Source organism: Halyomorpha halys, unplaced genomic scaffold, assembly GCF_000696795.3.
Source record: "Halyomorpha halys isolate HHAL.00 unplaced genomic scaffold, Hhal_1.1 Scaffold664.1, whole genome shotgun sequence".
Taxonomy (NCBI): domain Eukaryota; kingdom Metazoa; phylum Arthropoda; class Insecta; order Hemiptera; family Pentatomidae; genus Halyomorpha; species Halyomorpha halys.
In genome coordinates, this window is record NW_027115162.1 from 801,836 (window position 1) to 828,546 (window position 26,711).

The 26,711-nt window shown below is 30.6% G+C and overlaps 1 protein-coding gene across 1 annotated transcript in view; it reads left to right on the forward strand.

The window, feature by feature from the left end:
* Positions 1-26,711, forward strand: part of LOC106685155 (stalled ribosome sensor GCN1) — a 42,590-nt gene that overhangs the window by 671 nt on the left and 15,208 nt on the right. The window contains exons 4-30 of the mRNA XM_014427690.2: positions 43-204; positions 296-473; positions 576-828; positions 2,174-2,352; positions 2,472-2,571; positions 5,400-5,653; positions 6,459-6,621; positions 7,376-7,614; positions 9,350-9,515; positions 10,620-10,744; positions 10,820-10,998; positions 11,090-11,219; positions 11,296-11,385; positions 13,226-13,511; positions 13,619-13,876; positions 14,451-14,617; positions 15,284-15,396; positions 15,911-16,124; positions 17,790-18,023; positions 19,230-19,424; positions 19,544-19,790; positions 20,652-20,888; positions 21,063-21,242; positions 21,362-21,651; positions 23,043-23,238; positions 23,440-23,579; positions 23,727-23,875. Of these exons, the coding sequence (XP_014283176.1) occupies positions 43-204; positions 296-473; positions 576-828; positions 2,174-2,352; positions 2,472-2,571; positions 5,400-5,653; positions 6,459-6,621; positions 7,376-7,614; positions 9,350-9,515; positions 10,620-10,744; positions 10,820-10,998; positions 11,090-11,219; positions 11,296-11,385; positions 13,226-13,511; positions 13,619-13,876; positions 14,451-14,617; positions 15,284-15,396; positions 15,911-16,124; positions 17,790-18,023; positions 19,230-19,424; positions 19,544-19,790; positions 20,652-20,888; positions 21,063-21,242; positions 21,362-21,651; positions 23,043-23,238; positions 23,440-23,579; positions 23,727-23,875 (5,124 nt within the window). The remainder of the gene's footprint in view (positions 1-42; positions 205-295; positions 474-575; positions 829-2,173; positions 2,353-2,471; positions 2,572-5,399; positions 5,654-6,458; positions 6,622-7,375; positions 7,615-9,349; positions 9,516-10,619; positions 10,745-10,819; positions 10,999-11,089; positions 11,220-11,295; positions 11,386-13,225; positions 13,512-13,618; positions 13,877-14,450; positions 14,618-15,283; positions 15,397-15,910; positions 16,125-17,789; positions 18,024-19,229; positions 19,425-19,543; positions 19,791-20,651; positions 20,889-21,062; positions 21,243-21,361; positions 21,652-23,042; positions 23,239-23,439; positions 23,580-23,726; positions 23,876-26,711) is intronic.

A 26,711-nucleotide genomic window follows, 5' to 3' on the forward strand; every position in this document is an offset into this window, starting at 1 on the left:
CTGTTTGGTAACCGATGTAACTTATTTATAATATTTTTATAGGAAAAGTACTGCCCAATCCAGCCTACATGCTTTGTCATGGTCAACATTATTGGTTTCTAATGCCATAAATAAATGTAAAGATGAGTTTAAACAGGAATTTGCGACTATCTTAAATGGACAATCATTATTATATTCATCTATATTGGGATCTGGTCACAAGAAGTGAGTCTCAACAAGTATATGATAATTTTTGTAAAATTGTTTTTCTATTTATTATTTCATCCACTATTATTTTATTTTATTATTATTTTAGAAAAATATTGAAGGCTAATCATATTCTTGTGACACTTTGGAATTCAAACCCTTCAGTTTTATCATTTTATGAGAAAGAAATTTTGTCTTTACCTGAAACAACACATTCCATTGTTCTTGTTTCCTTCTTCATAAAATATTTATGTGATAAAAAATCAATTGATATAACAAATCATAAGGTATTTTTGTTTTTAAAATTCAATGTTATTATTCATTTTATATTTTTAAAGTTATTTATAGAATATTTGTGCTTGTAATTCAATTTTTCACTTGTTTTTCAGGCTAAGACTCTTGATCTCATTGTCAAAGTGGTAATAATGAGCAAAACTCCAATTGAGCCATATGTTGTTCAATCTTGTCGTCCAGTTTTTCATCTTGCCTCTCATGTTGATTTCTCTGATACTCTTTTACCCTCATTACAAAAGTCTATGCTAAGAAACCCAGAATTAGCTCTCCATGTAGTAGGTAGAATTTTGGGAAGTCTTTCTCTTGATCTTAGCCAATATGCTATGACTATTGGTAAAACAATATCAGGTATGCAGCCATATTATAAACATAATCTCAACATATATGGTTTGATTGTATTTAAGACAAAATATTCCTCTTTTTATAATTAATATTTATATTTATTTATACATTCTAAATATTATTTGATTTTTTTCTTTTCTTTTTTCCTCCTCCCTATGTCGCAGGGCCATCAAACTTCTGCCTTAAGACTTCTGGCAACCCAATAAAGTATTGCCAATTTTAGCGACTTGGTTTTGTTATCTTTAACGTTTTATCTTATCTCCTTGAGGGAAAGCAGTCATACAAGAGGCTATTGGGTATACAAAGAAAAAGGGAGGATCCTCTCTCACTCGAATTCTATGAAGAAGAGCACCCAAGTGATCATTGCCGGTGATACCTTGGCAGCAACCCACACATGGTGGGGAAGATCTGGTGGTATGCTGCTGCCTGGACTGTAAGAGCAGCCTACTATTCCCCTTTGGCAGACTGTTGGTAAATTTGCTGCAACTTAAGTCTCAGGGATGCATTGATAAGACTTAGCCATAATAAACTAGTCAGAAAGTAAGGCATAGGCCTCTGGGTCCTTCTTTGGCTAGGCCCGTTAATTTTCCCAGATTAGCACATGCAAAAGAACTCACTACAGTATCATGTTGGTACGGTTGACCCCTTGATGAGAAGCTCTCTTCCTTCGAAAACTTCAAGAGAGCTTGTTGATGTATAAACTGACAATGGCAGCTTGTGTGTCAATAAGAATTATGGCTCTTGCACAATTTTCAGCATTAGCACATCCAGAGAAGTCAAGAGCCAAAAGAATTGCACTGAGTTTCCCATCAAAGCTGCTGGCTAAGTAACTAACTGGTGCAGCTTTACTCCTTAACGCTGAGTATTTTTGATTAGGTTGACCTGAATATAAATTGACTCCCCATTTTGAAAATAATATTCACGAAAAAATATGGAGGAATAAAAATTAATTGACTAATAAGTATTTTTAAACATTACTGTTATTCTACCAGCCATTACTGAAATATGTCATGTCACCCTTGAAAGATCAGGTCTTTCTCAGGGCTATTTCATCATTTTGAAAAATTGGCAGTATTGATTAATATTATTTGGCTCGTAAAAATGAGTAGTATGTTGAATAAATACAATGAAATTTTTTGGATGTTCTATTGATCAAATTATAAGTTAAATTACTTTCCTCGTCATTTTTTATCCTTTATCTTTCAAAATTAAAATTATTTCAATAGACCTACTAATAGCTATTCTTTTTAAAAAGAACTGAAATACAAATAAAATGCTGAGTTTCATGGTACCATTCTTATATAATTACAACAAAAATCTTGCTAAGTTGTTTAATTAATGTTATTTTTAGCAAGCTTATACTGTAATGATGAAGATATAAGAAATCAAGCAGCTATCGCATGTAAAAATCTAGCGCTACAGTGCAGTGATCCGGATGCTTTATCTTCATTATTGGATTACTTATTCCAGATATTTAATGGTTCTCAAGGAAAACTTACAGTTGCAGATCACAAAATATCTATACTGCAGGTATAGTTTAATAATATTTTTCTATATATTGAAATAATATATTATTGTTTTTCATAGTAATATATCATTGTTATTCAAAATAATATATCATTGTTTATTTATTATTTTGTATCTTTCAGGGCATTGGAAATTTTAGTTATAATGCTGTTACAGGAAGCAGTATTCAACCATTGGCTGAAAAAGCCTCTAAGCATTTTATTAAAATTTTGGAAACTGAAGGTATTCATTCTTCTCTGTTTAATATATTTTATTTATATCTTTATTACTTATTGCACATATAGTTCAATTAAAACTTTTATTTATATCTCATGTTTTCCACTGGTTTTAAGGCCTTTAAATTTTTTTACTAAATTAACTTGATCCATCTTGGTCTACCATGGGCTATTGATTCCTAATTCATTACATTAATTTCTCTGTTTATTCCATTTGTCCATATGGTTTTGTTTTACATATGGCCCCTTACCAACTTCTCACATTTATGATTATGTAGAGCAGTCCTGATATGCATCTTAATTCCAAAATGTCAGCTGAGAAACTAAAGACACAAAGGGCAATATATAGTATAAGCAAGCGAATACTTGGTTAGATCTCTAGAAGAGTCTGTAATTTTATTCGTGACCATGTTAGTGCTTGTCTGTTTTTTTGATCTACTTTCATCGGGAGAGAGGAGTCTGACAGATTGATCAATGATCTTCATGGTAAAACATTTTCCTATTATACCACGGAAAGAGTTACAGGAGTTGGAGCAATAGATTAGGTACATTTGTTTTATCATAAAAATAGGTAAGGCTATTTTTGATCTTTTTGTGATTGTGGTTTAAATGAAGATCAATATTTAAACAATTGTTGGGTAACTCTGAAGGGACAGATGGTGATAGATCTGTCCCTTCAGAGTCTTCCCAAGATTTAGTGAACCCATTGTACAAGTATTATAGATTAGATTTTTAAAGTTTACACAAAGATGATGGGGACTGGACTCCGTTTTTTACCCTCATTTTTTTGTAAAAAAAACTATTTTATCATCAATAATTATTTGCTATCACCTTCACATTAATTAAAAAGATGAGTATTGTATTAGTAAGTTGAATCAAGGATTTAGAAAAGAACATAGTAAAAATTTTATAACAACAAATTGTCAATGTAGTAGTTTTTTACTCTTAAGTAAGTATAAAAAAACATAGCCTTTCTACAATCATGTTATAAAGACTGTCTACAGAATATAAAATTTATAAAACTTTAAGGTTTATTGTCTTTTTTTCCACCACAGAAGAGGGATCAGGCCAGTTGATGTATAGCATTATGAAGGAAATAAACAACTTTCATAAAAACTATATCACCAGCTTCCTGACATTGCTTGGGGTCTTGTAGGTTGACTATTCTGATTAAGTTAGGCACTTATTGTAGTTATTGTTGAGCTGAATTAGTAAAATTTGCCTGCTATCAGGAATATTCTCTCATTTTTGCTAACCTTGTATATCAGTTGTGTTTTTTGGTTTTATTTCATCCATTTGTCTTATCTTCATTTATTTGTATGCAGATATTCTTTACATTGTTTATCTGAGTCTGTGAGTTTCTCACAAGAATCTTCTGTTTCATTCCGATATGGGCCACTCCATTTTCTTGTGATTTGATTCTATTTTATTTTTAATGAGCCAATATAAACAGCATTTTATCATTAGCCTAGAGAAAATCGTCTGGAAAAAATTAAAACAGATGGCAGAATATCTAACAGGGCCCGCTTGGATATGCCAGTGATATTGATACGGGATGACCATTTCAGGCTGCCTCTTACTTATTCCTTGTCCCTGCTGACACTGGCAGGAAAACAGGTCTAGTATGACGAACGAGAACGAAATAAAGTGTTTTATATCAGGAGAACAAACATTCCTGAGCGAGGAAGTCCGAATTGGGGAGGAAAAATTGAATCAATTTGTATAATTTGTTGACTTTCTTAATTTGCATATCTTGGGTGTCAGGTAGATGTAGAAAACGATATCACCAGATAAATCAGGCCTCATACTGGTAAGTCTTGCAGATGTTTTTATGTCTTATATTCTCCTTCGTAGTTACCTACATCCTCCCTCTCCAGTACTAAGCTATATTTCTGTGACATAAATACTGAGCAAGTGCAGTGAATCGGTTTTCCTAATTTATGAAAAGATCCTCTGTTCATTCTATGGTGGAATCATGGAGGTTCAAGTGTGATGTTGCACAAATCAAGAATTGTATACCCTTTTCAAGAAACAAAATATTCCAAAATTTGTTTAACTTAGATTATGGCGGACATGTAACGAGGAAAAATGAAGATTTTATTCCAATGACAATTCTGTTTAATGAAATTCATGAGTCCAGGCATAAGGGAAGACTTTGATTCCCGGAAACTACTTGGAGTTAGGAATTGAATGATCATTGGACAGGAAAGAGACACATGGCCTAGGATAATTCAGGTGGCTTTGATTCATGGGTTGTATAGTTGATAGATTGAAATTTAAACAACGTTGGTAAGAGATTATTTCTTTGTCTTTAGTCAATTTCAACTTTAAAGGCTTCAAATACTTCTTATATCTGTACTCAGAATTTAGGATTGTATGTCCTCATTCCCACCAATTTCATTGAGATATTCATGGATCTTCATAGACAGTTTTGGTCCTGTTAATCGTAGATGTCTTTGAATGAAAACAATGAATAGTACTTCTATAATATTCATAGTTCAATATTCACATTAATAGTTCTATAATAATGGTTATATTTTCCATGTATTTTGTTTAGTATTTCCTTGAGTATAAATGTCCGGTATAACTTGTTCCTTACTCTTCTCTATTTTACTTGGTAATTTCCTTCATTTTGTTGTAAGGACCTTACTGGTTCCCTCTCCCTTATTTTCTTGACTTATTCTAATTTGATTAAATTAGGTTTGAAAAGCTTTTCTTCCATCTTGAAATGGCTTTGAAATGAATGTCATTATTTTACAATTATTTAATATGAGTATTTGTTGTGTTATATATAACTAAATTTATGTAGATTTTAATTTTTTTTTTCTTCTACAGTTCATGAAAAAACCTTGGTTCATTGTCTGGAGATGATGTCTCTTTGGTGTAATAAATTTATTACTGAAGTTCCCAGTTGCGTCCTTACTGGGTTGGAAAAGGGATTTAGCTTGAAAACATCAACTTCTGCTGTGAGAACTGCTTATATTGGTGTTATGTCTGCCTGTTGCCAATCTGGAACGGCCAGTTCACTTTTACAATTTATACCTATTCTCATGAAAAGTATAGAAAAGTCAGTGTCTCAATCATCTCAGGTAATAAATATTTATTGTATATTATTATTTTTATACTATATTATTAGTATTAGTCTAGAGTAGAATGCCTTTCAGAGTTAAAACAATTGGTTATTAGTTATAATTGTTTATTTATTGGAATTTGACATATTTTTGTACTCTGACTAGAGAAGTAAGGGGGAAAAGGCTGGTTATCCTAATGGGTACTAACTTAATTTAGATTAAATATATTCCATGGATCTGCCACAAAATAAAAATCCCATTGCAAAGCTCTGGGAAATGCAGTGATAAGTTACTTTTGCTGTTTACTGTTACTGTTTCCCTGTCCTATTCTATGCCTTTATCTTCTCCTTAGTAACTAACTATTGTTAGTTATATTTGTAGTATTATTAAAATTACTCTAGCAAAGTTCCGGCCTTAAAAAAAAAAATTGTCTCCATTAAAACATTGTCTTAATTGAATCATTCCTATCATTTGTTTCTATCCCTCACAAAGGTATTACTTTAATACTACATCTTGCCTGATACCCTGAGCCTACTACACGAAGCTCTATAATTAATCCTTTTTATAGCCTCTTCACCTGCTAGCAACATATTGTGGAGTACATGACACCCTTCATCTTAGTCATTTTCTCAATGCTTTTGTTTGCAACCCCCTCATTTATTGGAATGATTGAAAACATTTTCTCTGCTTTTATATAGTATGTATGATTATGATGATGAACGAATGATTACTTATTTTTGAATTATCAGTTATTTCCTGACTTACTTCTTATAATTTTTTCATTCATATTTTGTGAACCTTTTTAAACGATATTTATTTTTAGGTACCAGTTGTGACAGAAGGTTTATATGCCGCTTGCCTTCTCTTAAAAATATCTTCATATAATCCATTGGATTCGAAACTGTCTTTTCTTTATAGCATAATATTGGATATGGAAAAACAAGTTTTTATTTCTGAGCGATTTCTGACACAAACATCATGTGATGGTAATAAGCTTTGTTTATGAAGTCCATGCAATTTTTCATTTTTTTAACGTTAATTTTAGTTGCTCTATCTATTATATGTACATGTTATTATGAAAAATCTATTGTTATAATGATTTCTGTCTTGAAAACACTGACCTGAAAAGTACCAGAATATGAATTCATCCATTTAGATTTTATTAACAATGAAAAAATGTCATTACCTGTTCTTTATATTCATGGTTTAGCTATAATTAAACTAAAACTTTTATTTGGATCAATATATTTAGTAGTTGGGAATGGATTGCTCAATGTCAAGGCACTGTGCTATTTACTCTTAGGACCCGGATTCGAATCCAGCTGAGGCAGATAATTATTTTCTGTTTCACTGTAGCCGTGAGTCAGCCCTGTTAGGTTCAGGAGCCCTCCGGGATCCACCTATCCTCATTAAGTGGGGTAAATATCTTGTGGTCGAGCATGATTCTGACCATATTACCACTTTGCACAACCATTTATGTTGTAACAGTACTTCCATACAAAGTACTGCACACCTGACTCTTCAAGGGTTGTAGTGGTACAGATTTAATTAATGGTTAGTAGTTGTTCATGATTAGTAAGCAAATGACCATGAGGGTCTATTTAGGTTAAATAATCACACTGTCTATGGTTGCGTTATTATTTATTTATATTGCATCTTTGACTGAGCAGTATCCAATTTATGTATGGACTCTTGTGAATACCACTAAAAAATAATTAAATAAATACTTTGTTTCCACAGCTCTTTGCCAAATTGTAACATTATGTGAGAAGATTCTAATGGAAGATTCAATTGGATTGGTTGATTCTGGGAATGGTGGACCAGTATACCGAGCTCTTGTTATGTGTCTTGTTAATCATAAAGTAAAAACAAAATGTAAGCCTGCGTTGTTAAGAATGTTTTCATCACTTCAGGGTACACAGATTGCAACTGTTCTCTTAGAAGAATTGAATTCCTTGCTTATGTCAAATAAATTCCAGGTGAAATTTTTTTTATTATTATTGTTAATTTATTGCCAAATACATGTTAACATGTATTCATTTCCATTAATTACAAGTACTTGCTAACAGCTTTTTGCTAACTTTGACAAATACTATAGGTACTAAATATATTTACTAAATGAAATGAACCTTCAGAAGTTACATATCTAATATCTTCACCTCATCAGAACTAGATTTTTTATATATCTGCGAGTTATAAAGTAAGGTCTAGACCTTACTTCATAACTCATATTGTTATTAGTAACAATATCTCCAAAGCTTTTTAGCCTGATAAATAAATTTGATAGAAATTTTATATTAATTTGGAATTCCTAGATATAAACTCAACCCTGCTGTCACACATTTCAAGGAGAGGATCTCACATGTGTCTCATGGATTTTGAAACTTTTTCGGTGAATCTGAATCAAAAAATCAGAAAGCTGATATGTAAAACACATCTTATTTTATGTCTCTGGTCCTGATCAAGAAAAATAAATGATTTTAGTCCCTAGGTATCTCCAGTTCATAGCAGAACAATAGAAAAAAATAAATAAACCATCAAAATATTCAATTATTAAGCTTTCTAACAATGTCTAAAATTATACAAAATAGTGATTTTGGAAGAAATTGTTACTTTGTGCCATAAAAAAAGCTTGGGTTTTGGATTTCACATCCTCAAAAAAACAGGTTATTCCTAATTTCTATGAAAATCAATGTGCAAAAAGTATTATGCTTGGTACAATTTCAAAGAGTTTTTAAAATACCAAATTTTGAATGTTAGGAAAATGTTAGTTTGTACCAAAACCAAGCTCAGATTTTGAATCTACACTCTAAAAACAGTCCCTAATTTTTATGAAAATGGAATAGCAAGTTTTGTTACTAAAAATTTTGGCCTACTCTTTACACCCTTTAAGTTTTTTTTCAAAAAAGTTTACAATTTTCTCCTGGTCGACATATACAATTCTGGAATCTCAAATTTATAACAAATTCACACCATAACATTAGGTGTTTAAAAATGCTATGATGGTATGTGTTAATTCCAAAACAGATTTCTTATAAACAAAAGTGTATATCTGGTCTGGGAAAATATTCAGTTTTTTTTTTAAATGCCTAAAGTTCTGGTGCCAATTCGTTAAAAATTTCAGACTCCTGCATTCTATGTGAAGCAGGAGAAAAATATCCCTCAAAGGGGAATAGTGTCGGCCAGATTTTGCCTGAATTCCTGGAGAGCTTTGGTTTCAAATATTCAAAGCATTTCATTATTTTGAGCATTTCATTATTACCTAAAAATCCATGTGAAATATGTGTGATCCTTTCCTTGTTAGGATGAGCAAGCTATATGAAGGTTACCTTTTACTGGTCCTAATAGATTCATATTTGCAGGGCAAGAGGATGAAGTGATTAAAGGTCCAGTTTTGTTAATTTTTTATTCTAATCCAACAATTGTGTTCATCTTTCATTAAATCTTACTCGTTCAATTTCCTTGAAGCCTAAGGTATTTGCCAATTGATAAGGTAATTGCCAGGCAGATATATGTGATTCTAAGATAATGTCAATGATTAAACTAAAGTTCAAGTAGTACAATACCAACTATTTCATTGAAGTACTTAAAATTGTTATTAAAAGATTTTGTTGGTTATTTCCTCACTCTGAGCTTTTGTTTTTATAAATAGTTAAGACTATTTGTTGTAGTTGTATACCTTACTGTTTAGTTAAAAGTTTAATTAATTTTTAGAATCATGGAAAAGAAAATCGTGAAGGTTCTGAGAATAATTCTGAAGTTAAACCAAGACACCTAGTTGATGCCATTACACTTATCTGCTCTGGTACTAATTTATCAAAAGAGGATAAAAACATGCTAGCTTTTCATGCCATTCTTCCTTCTCATCATTCAATTATTAGTAAGTTATAATTTTCACTAGTAATTTGTAAACAGTAAGCTGAACATTAGTGCATTAAAAGTTTGGAAGGTATTTTTAATCATCATTTAATGAAAATAATGGGATGAGATCCCGAGGAGGTTGCTGGACTGTAGGCTCCATCGGACCAGAGGTAGAGGCAGGCTAAAGTTTAGATGGAGGGATGCCGTCATCAGGGATTCCAGGGAACTTCTGAGCATTCCTAACTGGAGAGCGGCCGCACAAGACAAGACAAGAGCTGCAGGCTCATTGAGGAGGCCAAGATCCAAATTGGGCTGTAGCACCACGGATAGATAGATAGATTAAATAAAAAGAATTGGTAGAATTACTGGATTAAAGGGCTACAATCATCCTTTCCCTATCAGTGACTTGCTTCAAATGTGTTGATTGACGGTTATTGATTTCACTCCAAGAGAAATTCAACCATTAATCAGTCTCTGTTCTTACATATTGGTTATTGTTTGAGAAATAAAATGATTTCAGTTCTCTTAAAGCTAAAGATGAAGAGCCAAACAAAAATATTTGATTGGCTGGATTTTCCAGCTATTGTCACACCATTGAAACATTGGCTTCTCCAGTGACACTGGAGCCACTGCTGTCCAGTTACTGGCATACTAACAGTATCAGCAGTATATAAACCAAAGTTATTACTTAATGGAAAACATAATTTTGTTTGAATTTGGAATGGAATTTTTATGTGGAAAAATTGTCTTGCTATATGTTTATTTTTACATAAGTATGTATTAAAGACAAAATATTTAATCTGATTAAATCAAAAAAATGCGGAAATTCTACTTCAATCAAACAAAGTACCTGTTCATCTAGCAAAAGCTCATAAATTTTACTGGTTGGATCCTTAACATTCAACAATGTTGTAATGAATTCCACATTTAGGCCTGATATTTTATATTTCTCTCTGAGCTTATTTGCCTTTCGCATTGATTTTCCCATCCTTACGAATCTAAACACCATTTAAAAGAAGCTCTTTCCTCCTCCTTGTTCAACATCTGTCATAGACCTATGTGGATTTCTATAATTTTATTACTTATCTTGTCTATGTAAGACATTGGTGATTTTTTTTTTTAGCTTCAACCCAGGGAAATGTTTGGATGAAGATTATAAAACATTTGAAACTAGAACCTGTCAAGTTTGTCAAGCATTATCGTGATAAATTTATCAAACTTTTAATTGATGACTTTGTACCTCATTCAGTAAGTTTTTTCCTTTAAGACTTTTTTTTTTTTGTTATATTTTATATCGTTTTGATAAATTTATATTCTTTTTAGGCTTATGAAGGTGCCTTGAATACTATAGCAGAAATCAATTCATCTTCAATATTGCAACCCCTTTTAGACAATGTGAATAGTACATTTGCCGATGCTACACTTTTGAATGTTACTCCAATGGAATATGCTATCTTTCAAAGTCCTCCAAATGAGCTCTTTGATAAATCAATTTTACAGAGGTGAGAACAATTTGTATGAGTGTATGCATATGCATTGCATTAATAATGTTTATTTGTATTTTGTGTGTTACATGATTTGATTTTTTTCTAGCAAAGAAAATGAAGCAACAATGAATATTAAAAATATGAAAAGAGAGAGTAAAGTTTACTCATTTAAAGAACAGCAGGAAGAATTAGCGCTAAGAAAAGAACTTGAAGAAAAAAGAAGGAAAGAAGGCAAAGTAAATATTTATATGATATTGTTATTTTACTTAGCATTAATTTTCATGTATATTGATAGTTGTGTGTATTTTTTAGTCTGTGGAACCTGAATTAACTCCAAAACAGAAGGAAGCTGTGAAATTACAGATGGAAAAAGAAGCTGCCATCAGAGAAAAACTAAGCAAGGTATTACTAAATTAATGATTATAACATAATTTAATGTCTTTAGATGTTGTGAGATATTTACATGAGGAGAAGATGGTTGGAGGTGTGGTCAAAATAAAAATTGATAAATGATAATTTTATTTTGACCGCACCCCACAACCATCTTCTCCTGTTATAAGTTATCCACGGTCAACTATCTCTCATGATTGTGAGTTGTTTATATTATATTTATTACTATTTTCTTAATGTAATATAAATTTAGTTGTGTTGATTTTTCAAATTTTGAGCAAACTTTGTTTGGGCAAATATTTCTCAAATAGAATTTATATTAATGATAAATTATGAACTATAATGACTAACTATTATGAATAATAATATTAGCTCATAATTTATCTTTAAGATAAATTCTATTTGAGTAATATTTGCCTATAGTTGGCTCAAAATTTGAAAAATTAACACAAACAAATGTATGTTATTATTATTATTAAGTGTTCATACTAGAACACAATGATTTTGTTTTAATTGCTTATTAAAATAGTAGTTCTTTAATCCAGTACGTCCTGTACCCTAATTACACCAAATTAGCAATTGTGCTGGATTATCAATCTTCAATAGTTTTGACAGAAACACTAAAGATAAATGACTCTAGATAAAAAGAAAGGCGTTTGAAATATGTGTTTTATCTGTGATCTGAGCCTGTTTAGACAATCTAAGTACCCTACTACAATGTTCATATTGCTGCTCCGGAAGGATAATGATGCAACTGTAAAATTTTGTGAAATTGACCTTTTGTCTTGGCAGGCTCCTAAATGTTTTTACTAGATGTTTGTAAATCCAATACAATTGTGCTTACAAAATTTCTCCTTTGGCGAGTATAATTATTTCAGTTTCAAATTTGAGCCTGCCAACACAATTAGGTCAATTTCACAAACTATACAGTTGTGTAATTTCTATTCTGGACCAGTGATATGTTGATGTTGTATGTACCTTATCTTTATACTTACTAAGATTAAGTATGTATTTTGTCATTCCAGTAGCTGCTCATCTTAGTACCTGGCCTTTTCTAAAATAAAATAAATCAAAATATCAAATATTTCTTGTTTTCATGTTATTAAAAAGCACTGCATTGCAAAAAAGAAAAATGCAATATTGTCCAGAAACATTTTGTATAACATTGCTTTTATGGTTCCAATCTCTTCTTCAGAAAGTTGCTATGGATTATAAATAGTGTTGTGTTCTACCAGTATGGAAATCACTCATTCTGAAGTTTCTGTTTTAATTTTTTTCGAGATATCTAATTATCTCTATCTTTTCCTTTATAGTATGAGTTGCATACTTAGGCTTATTAGTTAGATTAAAACTGGAAGAACTAAACAGTACTATAAGAATACAAATTTATTTTAGATTTACCAGATTAATATATAAAATATAGATAATGCATCATTAAAAAAAAATTATGTAACCATAATTTAACATTCTAACTTCTGAGAGCACAATATGATTGATTGGTTAAAAATAAATGATGTTCCATTTTCTTTTGACATGGGTAAATTTGTATTTTATTCTCAATTTGGTATTGTTACTTCTAAATAACTGGTCAGTATAAGAAAATAGAAAAATTTCAACACAGTATTACATAAACAAAGAAAATCTAATTCTTTCTGTATGTATAATTTTGTTTTACACGTTAAATGCCAACTGATAGTTTACATAACGTTACACAGTTTTCTTTTCTGATATTATTTATATAGATATTTAAGTATTGATAACTTATTTCATGGGATTAAAAATGATTTTTGCTTGATTTGTTAAAAAAATATTCTTGATTGTAGATTATATTTCTAATTAAAAATTCTTTTAGGGTGAAGAAAGAATTAAAAAAGCAGTTAGCTTACTATCTTGTATTGTGGATGGAGCACCATTGGAATTGGCATATAATCTTCCTTCTGTAGTGCCACCGATTGTTCATGGTTTACATTCGGCACTTTGTGCTCCATTGTTATCTCAACTGTATTTACAATTACATAAATCTGCATTCATCACTGTTCCTATTTCTGCTGTCACTATTAGCAGAATTTCTCATACAGCACTTCGACTTCTTCGCCCTAAGTGTACTATTGATAGTGCCTGGGCTGAGCAGGAACTAAGTAAGATATTTAATTAATAATAAATACAAATAAAGCAAGATACTCTATTTATTTGGCTTGATTATTAGTGTTATATAGTTTTATTTATTTAAACTTTTAAATTTCAGGTAAAGCAATGAGGTGGATGATCAATGAAATCAATGAGAAAGTAAAGTTGATTACTTCTCCTGTCATCAGTTACATTTTGCCTTCCTTAAAGGCTGCTATTTCATCAGAATCTCCAAATGATCCCATTGTGTCTACAGCTTTGCATTTGTTAAGTGCTCGAGCACGTTTACGAAGCTCTAGTGATAAAGCCCCAGACCTTCATAGTCCTGCTCTCCTTCCAAGAAAACAAATTATGATGCTTTGCATTGATATTATATGTATGTAATTTTTTTTGTTAGATTGTAGTGCTTGCACATAATTACAGTATAATTATTATGAATATTTTTTCTAACTTAATAGATGTTTGTTTGATCGAACAATTAGTGAATTTATGTTTTATAACATATTTACCAATTAACAAAATCCGGCATTACATTCTACAATATTATAGTATAATAATATAATACAATCCTACAATATTATAATGAATAACCTTTTGTTATTCATCTTTCATGCCTCTAATTTTCACTCAATCTGTTATCATCTAGTAACCCCTGCAAATATTGAGAATTTTTTTAAAAAGAATGAAGTAAAATAAATACAGAAGTAAATGATAAATTTAAAATATGTAGTTTTTCTGTATAATAACCTCTTTATTGATACAATTCTTCAATTAAATCGGAAGCTTTTAGAAGAGGGGAGTTACTTGATCTGAAAAATTTTTTTTTTCTAATTTTACCATTCTTCCTAGATGTTATCTCTGTTTTGGAATACTGTTATGTTACATTATTCCTATAATATTACAGCAATACCCGATGATCAGATGTGATGTTACTTTTCATTGATTATTAGGTTCTTCGGGTGGACGAGTTCAGCAGCATGCCAGTAACTGCCTGCTAGATTTAGCTCAAGCATCATCTGGTGCTCAGGGTTGTGCTTTTGCATCGTCTGATGAATTAGACACTCTCCTAACAGCACTACAGCATTCTTCTTCATATGTTAGAGATGCTGCACTTAGAGTAAGTAAAAGAATTTGTCATCTTTTATCTATAGTTCTGAATTATCTATAATTTTATTTTAGCTTTGTAAATTTTTCTTAACATTGTTCACTTTCTTAACAAAGAGAAAGTTCATCAGTTTCTACTCTCTAATTGTTAAAAGCAGGGCTTTGTATATTTAAAATAGACTTAATTCAAAATTATTTTGGTCACCTGATCATCCCCATTTTCTAGTGCCATTTTCTGCTTTCTTTTTTTTTTTCAGAAAAATTCTAGTTATAATGCTAATAAGTATCTTAGAAAAAGTTTTCCAATTGATTTTTTCTTATATTCAAGGAGTATCTGTATTTTTATTTTTTTGTCTATCATTATTTTACAAGAGATTAGTGGTCATTAAATTAGGCCTTCATAATTGTAATTTGAAGTCAGTTGAAGAAGGTTGTAGATAGTGTTTGGATATGTTCTTATAAACAATGGATAGTAACTTTTGAACTCAAAGAACAAGATTCGAGCAGGAAAACGTGGATGGAGTTGAGTTAGAGAAAAGAAAGATTAATAATAAGCTGGTGATGGGCTATGTTTTTTTCCCCTATGAATATTATTTTGTTTTATTTATTAATAAAAGTATACTGGTTTTTTATAATTGTTTCTATTTAATTCATTACAGTTATTATATTTTTACTTTAGGCTCTTCTTGCTCTTGTGCCAGTTTTCCCAAAACCGAAACAAAATGCCGACCAGGCCTTCCGTCTTGCTAAAAGAATTTGGGTTGCGAAATTTGATGTTGTCACTGAAAATAGGTAAGTTTAACATTCATTCAAAGCTAAACGATTCAAGAGGTTTTTCAGTAATCAATCTATTAAACTGTTTATTTCATTGCAATATTTTAAAAGTTTATTTCATAAATTTTTTTAAATAAGTTATTTGTTACTCACCTATTCTAAAAGTATCTACATCCATCCCAGTACCATTAGAAGAGAATTTAAACACAAGCTGTGAATTTAAATATTAATCAATAACCCTATTGTTAATAGCAATAAATTATGATAAGTGATTTTTTGTAACTGATAAAATTTTATATTAATCTTGTTATTTCGAATTTCTTTTTTTTACTCCCTATTATTGATAATCTTGATCATTCATATTTAACCCTCCGACCCTTGATAGTGAGAGTTATTGGGGGGATTCTACTGTATTTGATTATGAAAAAATAAAGATGCTGAAGGGATGTGAAGGAGAGGGAGGTTCATCTGAATTCAAATGTGTCCTTATTAATCTCTAATAATCATTATATATTACTTTTGTTGATTTTAGAGAGGTAGCTGACAAAGTATGGGAAGCAGCTAGCTTACAAAAGGAGACAAAATCATTGTGCGAAGGGCTCCTTGAGGATATAATACACCCTGTTGCTGAAATACAGCAAGCTGCAGCATCTGCGCTTGCAGCTTTGTTACAATCTGGAAGTACAAAAACTAGTGTAAATGTAGTTTTGGACCATCTCCTATCAATATACAATGAAAAAAATAATGTAAGTGGAACAAGTTTTGAATTTACTTATTTTATAAAAGAACATTAATAACATTAACATTAACATTAGTCAACATATCAAACATTTTACATCAGCATTGCTTATTCAATCACTTATTGGTCTTATAATATTGATTAGTTGCCATTAACTTCTCTCTTTTTTTTAAAAAATAAACAAATTGTTCTATTAATTATTTTAAATCAAGAAAATTAGTTTAATCAACCCATTATTTCATCAGAATTTTTTTTGTATATGGAAATCATAAAATAAAACATTCCAATCAGTTACCTGTATATCTGTGTTTATTAAGGTTCAAAAATGTAGCAAAGATTTAACAGTACATACCCAGTGAAATCAATCTAAGTATATAAATATTTTTGTAGACATTAATTTAATTTCTTAGACATTAATGGATTGAAAAATAAAAAATATGTTGTGGTGCGTGAATCACACAACTTTTACTTCCACTTTACTTTGAATTGAAAGTTATTCTTGGCTAGTATCAGAGCAGATATTTCTATATTAGTCATTTAGGCAATACTTTCTGGTACTTATTTTCCAAATTAACTTTTCAGTTGTCAATTTCACTAACTCCAATTTTTACAGTTTTCAGAAAAGTATTTTTAACACTTGTTATCATAGCAAACTTTTAACATTTTTCTTTGCAAAAGTATGGCAGAAATATGAATTTATACCAGTTTATTAAAATTTACATTCTGCATTATTGAATGCAGTTGTAATAGAATTAATATTTAAAGTATATTGAATTATAATATTGGAATGATTTCATGGAGTTATCCTTTTACTGAAAGGCTTGTATATACACACAAGCCTTTAGGGTTAATGAAATTATAAAACTATCTATCAAATAACCATAAAATCATTTATCAGATTCAACTCATTGCACATGCGCGCCTGTGCAGTCATATTAGAACAGATGTCTTATTTATGTATTTCTTGTCATTCTCCATTACCTTCTACGACTTTCGATGTAAAATATTGATTTTTCTAAAATATTTGGCTTTCCATTGATGTATAATTCACCTATTTTACTAATCTTATTTTCGAAAATATGTTTTGAACTTGGGACAAATATTTTTCTTCTTACTCCTTAAATTAATTATTAAATAAATCCCTTCATAATTTATATTTATTTATAGTTGACAATTTTTCGAAAAAATCAGAATAATTATTCTATAAAGTTGCACTTTTGATCAGGTGATTTTATCGGAAAAGTTGTTGTCACGCCTCTAGTATATACCCGTCTTAAATATTTAGTTTCAGTTTCCTATGAACTTGCACTCGTTTTTGTGCTAGAATGACCATAAACACACAGACCCTGTTGTGAGACATAGTTATTTGGACCTCTTGGATCTCGAACTTGGAATTTGCAGTTTTTCACAATCATAATACTTCCCCTTACTATATATTTCATATACAAGTGAAAGTAAAAACTTCAGATCAGCTTCTTGGTTTCAGCATTTAAATTTGTACATGCCCCATTTACCTTTAGAGTATGTGTAAGGTTTTAAAAAAAGGAAAATATTCTACTATTCTAACCTAATTACTTTATACATTATGTGAATAGTTAATTTATCAGTCCAATACTGCCTCTTATAACCTTAGGTTGTTGATACATTATAATAAGTTGTTTTTTTCTCTTAGATGGTTCCAGCCAGAGTTGATAGCCTGGGTCGTATTGTTGAAAAACCTATTGATACCTGGGAACCAAGGAGTGGAGTTGCTCTAGCTCTTGCACAACTTGCTCCTCTTTTAGCACCTGAGATTATTGCTGATCTTGCGAAATTCTATGTTGAAAAAGGTCTTGGTGATCGAAATGAAACAGTCAGGCTGAACATGCTCAACGCTGCTCTTGCTGCAGTTGATCTACATGGAAAGGTATTGTGTGTCTTTATTTGATATCAATTATTTTTTATCTGAAATTAGAAAAATATGATATTTATTCACTTAATTAATATAAACTCTTTGCTGAAATAACTTTATATACTATCACAGTGTTCCCTGTGATTTTATCCATCTCTAATTTGAATTTTATATGTCTGTTCCATAAAGTTGATGGGTGGGTACATGTCCCCATGGTATCTGGTTAGTTGAATAATAACTCAAATTTAAGTGAAAAAAAAAGAAGAAAAAAAAATCACTAAAAGTTTAATGATGAAAGGAATATGGTCCGGGTGCGGTCAAAAAAACTCAAATAGTAGAATTATACTATTTTATTGAGCCAATCTTCCACTAAAAGTTTAAGTTTGATGGCTTTTTTAATCACAGAGAATAAGTACAAAAAATAATAATTATTTATGTAATTATAATATCATAAATATTATTTTTATAATATAATAAATATAAACTTTGTTTTTGTAAAAGAAAAATGGAAAATACTATTAAATACAATGAGAATACAGATCGTAATAACCTGTTATAAACTCACTAAAATTTATTATGACCTTTATAACAATAGCCTATAATTTTTTATTTTCAAATTTCAAACAGACATTTTCAAGAAAAGGGGTCAAAAAGACAATAAATTTGTCTAAATATCAATTAAGTTTAATAAAGTTCTATGTTTTCATACAATAGTTTCAAATATTTTTAAAAGTTTGTATAGTGTATTAGCTTCTGCAGGTATGTAGTTGTCATGACGACTACAGACAGGTAAATGCACTAGGTTTTTATTATATGGTCATTTTCCCACTATTACAGCCATTGTAACAAAAAGCTGTGCCCTTAACAATGAGACCTTCCTTTTCTAATATTGCCAATGAGATGAAAATACTGATCTAGTAGATGATAAATATAGATATAGTTTTGTACTATTTACTGATATGCTTGTATTTTCCTCAATAGAAGTTCTTTGTAGATCTTAAATAAACCAATTAAATTTTCTTAATACCTTAGTTCTATGTACTTTTTGCTTATATGACCATGTACCCAAATTTTATCCAAGGTTTTTTTTTGTAACTCAAAATGCAAGTAAAAGTTTTACATTTAAAATCTTTGTAAATTTCATTCATTAACAAATCTTTACTGTAAAATAATATCCTAATGGTCAGGTAACCAATAACCTAACAAATTTTATTCTTTCAGGATACTGTTAATACTCTGCTACCAATATTTGAGCCTGTTTTGGATAAAGGTCCTGATTGCAGTAGTTATGATGCTGTACGGCAATCGGTAGTGATTTTGATGGGAAGTTTAGCCAGGCATCTTGACAAGGATGACAAAAAAATCAAACCTATTGTTGCTAAGTTGATTGATGCATTGTCTACTCCTTCACAGCAGGTATATTTTTAAAATAAACTCTATACTTAATTTTATGTTTCTGCATTACTTTTGTTTTTTTTATAACACAATTTTTTTCCTATTCTTTTTTTTTATTTCTTATTACATTGTCCGCCTAGGTTCAAGAGGCTGTGGCTAATTGCCTCCCAGCATTGGTACCTAGTATTAAAGATGAGGCTCCCATTCTGGTTAGTAATCTTCTTGATAGATTATTATCGTCAGAGTCATATGGGGAAAGGAAGGGAGCAGCTTATGGCCTCGCTGGAATTGTTAAGGGCATGGGGATTCTGGTTCTGAAGCAGTTAAATATAATGACAACCCTTACTACTGCCATACAGGATAAAAAAAATTATAAACATCGGGAAGGTAAGTGAATAGGTATTTACTTTACAATAAAAAATAAACTTGTAAGCCAGATGCCTAGGATTTCTAGCTAATGGAAAAAGAAAATTGTATGATATATGTACATGACTTTGTATTATTCAATTGTTTATATTTTTTTATTTGTATTTTTGCCGGTTTAACACTTGAGCCACTCATTAAGCACATCAAAACAATTCAAAATTTCAATTCGTTCATGTTTGAAAGTTTGAGTTGAGTTGTTTGTTCGATCCATCATAATTTATTAAGTAATATCTATACCTGTTGTATGTTTATGTATGCAACATGTTTTGAAATTAAAACAGTATTCTCGTATTAGTCCATCATGTAACCTGAACTTAGATGATGACCGTCCACTAGCTTCAGTTTGCTTTTATAGTTACTGAAAAAATATATTCCTTGGTTCTGTTCTATATATTTTTTTAAAAATGGTGGTCTCATACCTCATTCTTAAAATATATTTAATTGTGCCTGTTAATGTCAAGTTAGTCTTATACATCTATCACACAGTTAGTTTCTTTTGAAAATTGTATTATTAAACTTCTAGTAAAATTAAGAAGTTATGTAATAATATTCTTAACATAGCCAACTCTTATAAAGAATTTTAGTAGTAAACAGGTGTATTCAATATTCATCATCCCTGTTTCCCGATGCAGTCATAGATAAAATTGGACTCCTTACATCAAAGACAAGACTATAAATGAGGACATTGTAGCTGAGCAGACTGGGTAAAGGGTCCTAGTGTGCTTGGTTCAAAATGTCATGGGTATAGATCCCACCTGACACCCAATATAATTATGTATTTTATTTATAAAATCTAAACTTAATCTATTTTTATTTTTTTAGGAGCATTATTTGCTTTTGAAATGCTTTGTAGTGTCCTTGGTCGTCTTTTTGAACCTTACATAGTCCATGTTTTACCTCATCTGCTGCTTTGTTTTGGAGATGGAAATCCTTATGTACGTGACGCTACAGATGATTGTGCTAAAGTTGTTATGAGTAAACTTTCAGCACATGGTGTGAAATTAGTTTTGCCATCACTTCTTGCTGCTCTTGAAAAAGATTCCTGGAGAACTAAAACAGGTAATGGATTATAGCCACCCTTCTTATCCTCATTATAATATAAAGAGGGATAAGTGTAAGAGAAAATAATTGCCATTAGTATTGTATTACATGAGAGTCATCTAGTTTGGAAAATTTGTTGTTATATAATCATGCCATTTCGATAAAGTATGAAAATTATCTTCAATATTATAGGATCCGTGGAACTACTTGGTGCAATGGCTTATTGTGCCCCAAAGCAGTTATCATCTTGTCTTCCAAGTATTGTGCCAAAGTTGATAGAAGTTTTGAGTGATTCCCATGTTAAGGTTCAAAAAGCTGGAACAGAAGCTCTTAAACAGATTGGTTCTGTGATTCGTAATCCAGAAATTCAATGTAAGTCCTTGTATTCGATATTACAGTGTTTTATTAGTAGATAGTCTGGTATAATAGTACAATTAAGTATTTTAATAATCATAATAAATTATTATAACTGTGATTTTTTCCTTTTATAGCAATCGTTCCAGTTTTATTAGAAGCATTACAAGACCCAGCCAACAAAACTGCTACCTGCCTCCAAACACTGCTTGACACTCAATTTGTACATTTTATTGATGCTCCTTCCTTGGCCCTTATCATGCCTGTTGTTCAAAGAGCTTTTATGGACCGCTCTACCGAAACTAGGAAAATGGCTGCTCAAATTATTGGCAATATGTACTCTTTGACTGACCAGAAAGATCTGACACCATATCTTCCAACAATCATTCCTGGTTTAAAGACCTCATTACTTGATCCTGTGCCAGAGGTTTGTATATAACTTATTTAAATATAATTTTATGATTGGACTACAATAAAAATGAGTAACTGACAATACACAGGTGATAAATTGGTTGTAACATAGTTCTGACCACAATGTCATTCAGGATAAAATAAGGACCTTTATAAGATCTGCAGAACGGCTCTATACAGGGTTCAGATCAAAACCGCAGCAATGAACTTAATATTTTTTATGACTTATAACTTGATAAAAAAAAAACTAGCTCTTATTCATAACAGCATAAATTTACTGACCCACTTAATTCAATGATTTGGCTTACTGAGCCCTATCTCTTTCCCACTTCTGAATCACCGATCGTTCACTCTTTAAAGAAAGTTCACATGCAAACAGTTTTAGATCTTTGATCTAGTCCATTAAATGGTCATCCGCTTTTAATATCTACCAGTGCCTACTTCATAAGTCTTTCATTGCTGTTATAGGTTTGAATTTTTTCTAATACATTTTGGATTGTAATTTTCTTCTGATTATGGCTTATAAATCATCAACCACTGTTTTAATAAACCGGTTTGTAATGTTACAATTATCAGCTATAGAACTACCATCACTAAGGGATAGTTACGGTATTTCAGTCATTTTGACATTATCATTTTTACTTTTCCCTGATCATGGAAGATATGTGTCACTTCAGATATATTTCCATGATTCTGAGTAACATTAATTAATCAATAATTAGTAACATTATTAGTTTAATTCCTTCTCTTTCTTACCTATTTTTCGAAAAGTATATGCAGAAGAATTCCAATAATTCACAACACATTCAAATTATCAGAATTTTCAATAATCAAATGTTAAAAAAAAAAATAATAATAAAAGATTGTACCAAGATTTACATACATATACATGGTAGTATTAGCACTACTTAATATTACAATATTATTTTCGAAAAAATGAATCAATTATTTTGTATTCATGCAATCCTCTAGGACTGGTATTGTTAATGGCTTTGTCAAGGATGTTTTTAGCAGAAAAACAACAAAGTCCAATTTTGTTAAAAACTTTACAGATTGTTGATTGATATATTGTTGTATGTTGGGTAAGTGACCATGTTTTGTGAAAGGCCTCAATCATTAATAAAAAATAATTGACAAAAAGAGAGTGCTAGAATAGATAAAAGGTTAGCCAAATCTGAATTCATAGTAAAAAAAAATCCCCATTCAATCGCTCTTCTCTTCTCCTCTTAAAAGAATTACAACTTAACCAGAATTGTTGTTGGATATATGAATTATATCTTTCATGCGACCAGCAAATCCATACAAATTATTATAATGTATCATTGGTTTTCCTGACTAAATTTCTTTTTTAATATATTAAAACTTATTTTAATATTAAGGTGTGCTTAATGATAATATTTTGTTCAGGTGCGCAGTGTATCAGCAAGAGCTTTGGGAGCAATGGTACGTGGGATGGGTGAAGCCAGTTTTGAAGATCTGCTACCATGGCTTATGAAGACACTAACTTCGGAAACAAGTTCTGTTGACAGATCAGGAGCTGCACAGGGTCTGAGTGAAGTTGTTGGTGGTCTTGGTGTTGAAAAGCTTCATAAACTTATGCCAGGTTTTCAACTTTTTTTTTTTGTTTCAAAATTACTCTCTTAAGACTATCATAAATTGTAGGATATATTGGAAGATTCCTAACATAAAATCATGAGTCTCCAAATTGTTTACCAAGTATATTGGATACACAGTTTGATCCTACTATGTATTAAGTTGTATACTTCCTTCTCTATGTTTTATGTATATTTTTATTTATTTTTAGAGATCATAAGTTCTGCTGAGCGTTCCGATATTGCTCCACATGTGAAAGATGGATATATTATGATGTTTATTTATATGCCTGTTGTTTTCACCAATGAATTTACACCATATATTGGTGAAATTATAGTTCCTATTTTGAAGGTAATTGTTTCATTGAATTGCACTTAATTAAAATGTGTTTTTCTTTTATGAATAAATTATTGTTAAATTCTTTATATATTGAACTTTTTGTTAAATGTAAGTTTAATTTTTTTTTTTATATCAAAAAGTTGTATATTTTATTTTTAGGCTCTTGCTGATGAAAATGAGTATGTTCGAGATACAGCTCTGAAGGCTGGTCAAAGAATTGTCAATCTTTATGCAGAATCTGCTATAACATTGCTTTTACCAGAGCTTGAAAAAGGTCTCTTTGATGACAACTGGAGAATCAGATATAGGTAATACTACTTAATTTTGAGTATAAAGTATAATACTTGTTTTTCTTATAGGTTTTTGTAAACATAAATTAAGTTTATATAGAAATATTTCCAAAATAGGCATGGAAAGGTCAGTGTATGTATTATTTATTTGCATTATTTACTACTCTGCCTTCAGTTATTGTTTAATCTTTTAACTGAAAGTAAATCTTTTGGTAAACATTTAATTCCAGAAGTGTATCAAATTTATGTTCCATAATTATTGGAATTTTTATTCATTATGTTCATTTATAACTGAGATGGTAGTTTTCCACTTGTAGTTTAGTATTTCTGGAGAATCTATTTTAGAATCCTCAATATCAATTTTATTATTTACAGAAGTTTCTAAACAACTTGATGATTTTTAAAAGTTAATACTTCCTTTTTCCATAGAATGATTCAGTATAGATTTTCTTGCTTGTTTTTGTGATTTTTTAGATGAAATTTTTGAAAAACTGATTATATGTGTTAAGAAAATATTTTAAAAGGTACTAAATGGAAATTATCCAATCCTGACTAGTGGAAGTGTAAAGTGAATTGAATGAAAATACAGAAAGATTATTTTGATCAACCAAAAACTGGAAAGCATACCGGGAAAGAGTTTCAAGTTGTTTGAGAATTTTCAAATCCAGGTTTTCGAGACTTATTAGTATACTTTGTTTAGTCTTTTCTACGGAGGGCAGAAAAAATGTGGCCAGGTGCACCACTGTCACAGTGGTGTCCCTAACATGTTCGGGATCAAGAAAGTTAAAATAAATCAAAACGCGATCATAAAATCAATAGCATTTTCATTTTTAGCATATACTGAAACATATAATGAGACCTTACATGTTAGAAATCAGAAAAGTTCTTATAAATCGATACCTGATTTTAAAATCGATAGTATTTTCATATTCTACATTTCTCAAAACATATAAAGTGACCCTAACATGTTCGGGATCAAGAAAGTTAAAATAAATCGAAACATGATAATTAAATCGATACGCGATCATAAAATCAATAGCATTTTCATTTTTGGCATATATTGAAACATATAAAGAGACCCTAACATATTAGAAATCGGAAAAGTAAAAATAACTCGATACGAGATCTTAAAATTGATATAATTTTCATATTCTGCATTCCTCAAAGCGTATAAAAGGACCCTAACATGTTAGAAATTGGAAAAGTAAAAATAAATCAATACGCTATCTTAAAATCGATATCTTTTTCATATTCTAAATTCCTCAGAATGTATAAAGGGACTGTAACATGTAAAGAAATCAAGAAAGTTAAAATAAATCGATACCCCATGTTAAAATAGATAGCATTTTCATAATCTGCATATCCGGAAACCTAAACATTGGCCCCCTATGTATTAGAAATTAAAAAAATTAAAATAAATCGATATGGGATCTTAAAATCGATAGCATTTTCATTTTGTACTCGTCTTAATATGTGAAATAGAACCCTCATACACTAGAAATTGAAGGTGGTAAAAAAATAAGTGAATTTAAAAAAAAAAAATCAAATTTTTATTCGAATAAAAAAGTATTCGGATTGTTTAGTCGTATTTTTATTTTAATAAAAATTTATTCCTCTCGTCAATCGAATAAAAAAGTATTCGTCTCTTGTCAATCAAATAATTTTTGCCCAACTCTGGTATTGATTAGTACTGCTCTAAATGTAGAGCTGCACTTGTTGCCAGCCTGGCATAATATAAATTTATTTTGTGTATTCTAAAGCCATTAGCCCCCCTAGGGCTAACTTCTTACAACATAAAGCCAACTATCAACCTAAAATCAAGTTATTTTTTACCTTTCTTTGTATTTTAATCTAAAAAGAGATGCTGATTTCCTTGCAGAGCCAAAACAATTCCTTGATTCTTCTGTCGCCAATTACTGTTATTGTTAATCTTTATTCTTAATGAATACAAATTCTTGTTCATTAGATAAACAATTAACTACTCATTTGATATCTTTATTGTTGAAGGTCCACGTTTCTCCAACATATGTGCCCACTGGTATTACAAGACCCCTATTGTTAAGAGATTAGTTCTGTCCTCTCTTCATAAAATCGCATTTAATAGTCCGTAATTTTTTATTGAACTTTAATCAGTTTATGATTAATTATCCTTTATTTAACCAACCTATATCGAAAGGAATCTGTTTATGAAACGTAATCTGTAAATATTTCGTCTAACAGATTTTAGAGCAATTCATAATTAAGGTGTGAATCAGCCACATATCAATATTCCAGAATCAGCCAAATATTAATATTTTTATTTATTTAATTAACAGTTGTGATACTAGATTATCATGAGGTAAAGTGATTTTTTCCAAAAATATTAAACTACTTTTGGCAAAATTCTTTTATCTTGTTATGATGTAGTAACAATTCTTCTTCTTTAGCTTCCCTCTTTAGTACCCCTCAGTGTAGAGGGAGCCAGTAATTCCATTCTTTCCTATTTCTAGCTTGGTTCCTCGCCTGTTGGAGGTCCATCCCCCCTTGCCCTACAGAGTCGCTCAATGTAGTCGAGATAGGACATCCTAGGGCGGCCCCTAGATCTTCTGCCACCTGGGACATATTCCATGGTCTTTAGAGGATCTCCGTTGTTTTCCATCCTGATGACATGGCCGAACCACTTTAGCTAACAAGTTTCCAGGAGCTCTTTCAGTGGGGCTATCTGCAGTTCCTGACGAATCCTTTCATTGGAAACTCAGTTCCTCCTTGTTTCTCCAATCGTCCTTTGCATAAATTTCATTCCGGCAGCAGTGATTCTGCTCTCCTGTCGGTCTGTTAATATCCAACCTTCAGCTCCATACAGAATTATGGGTAG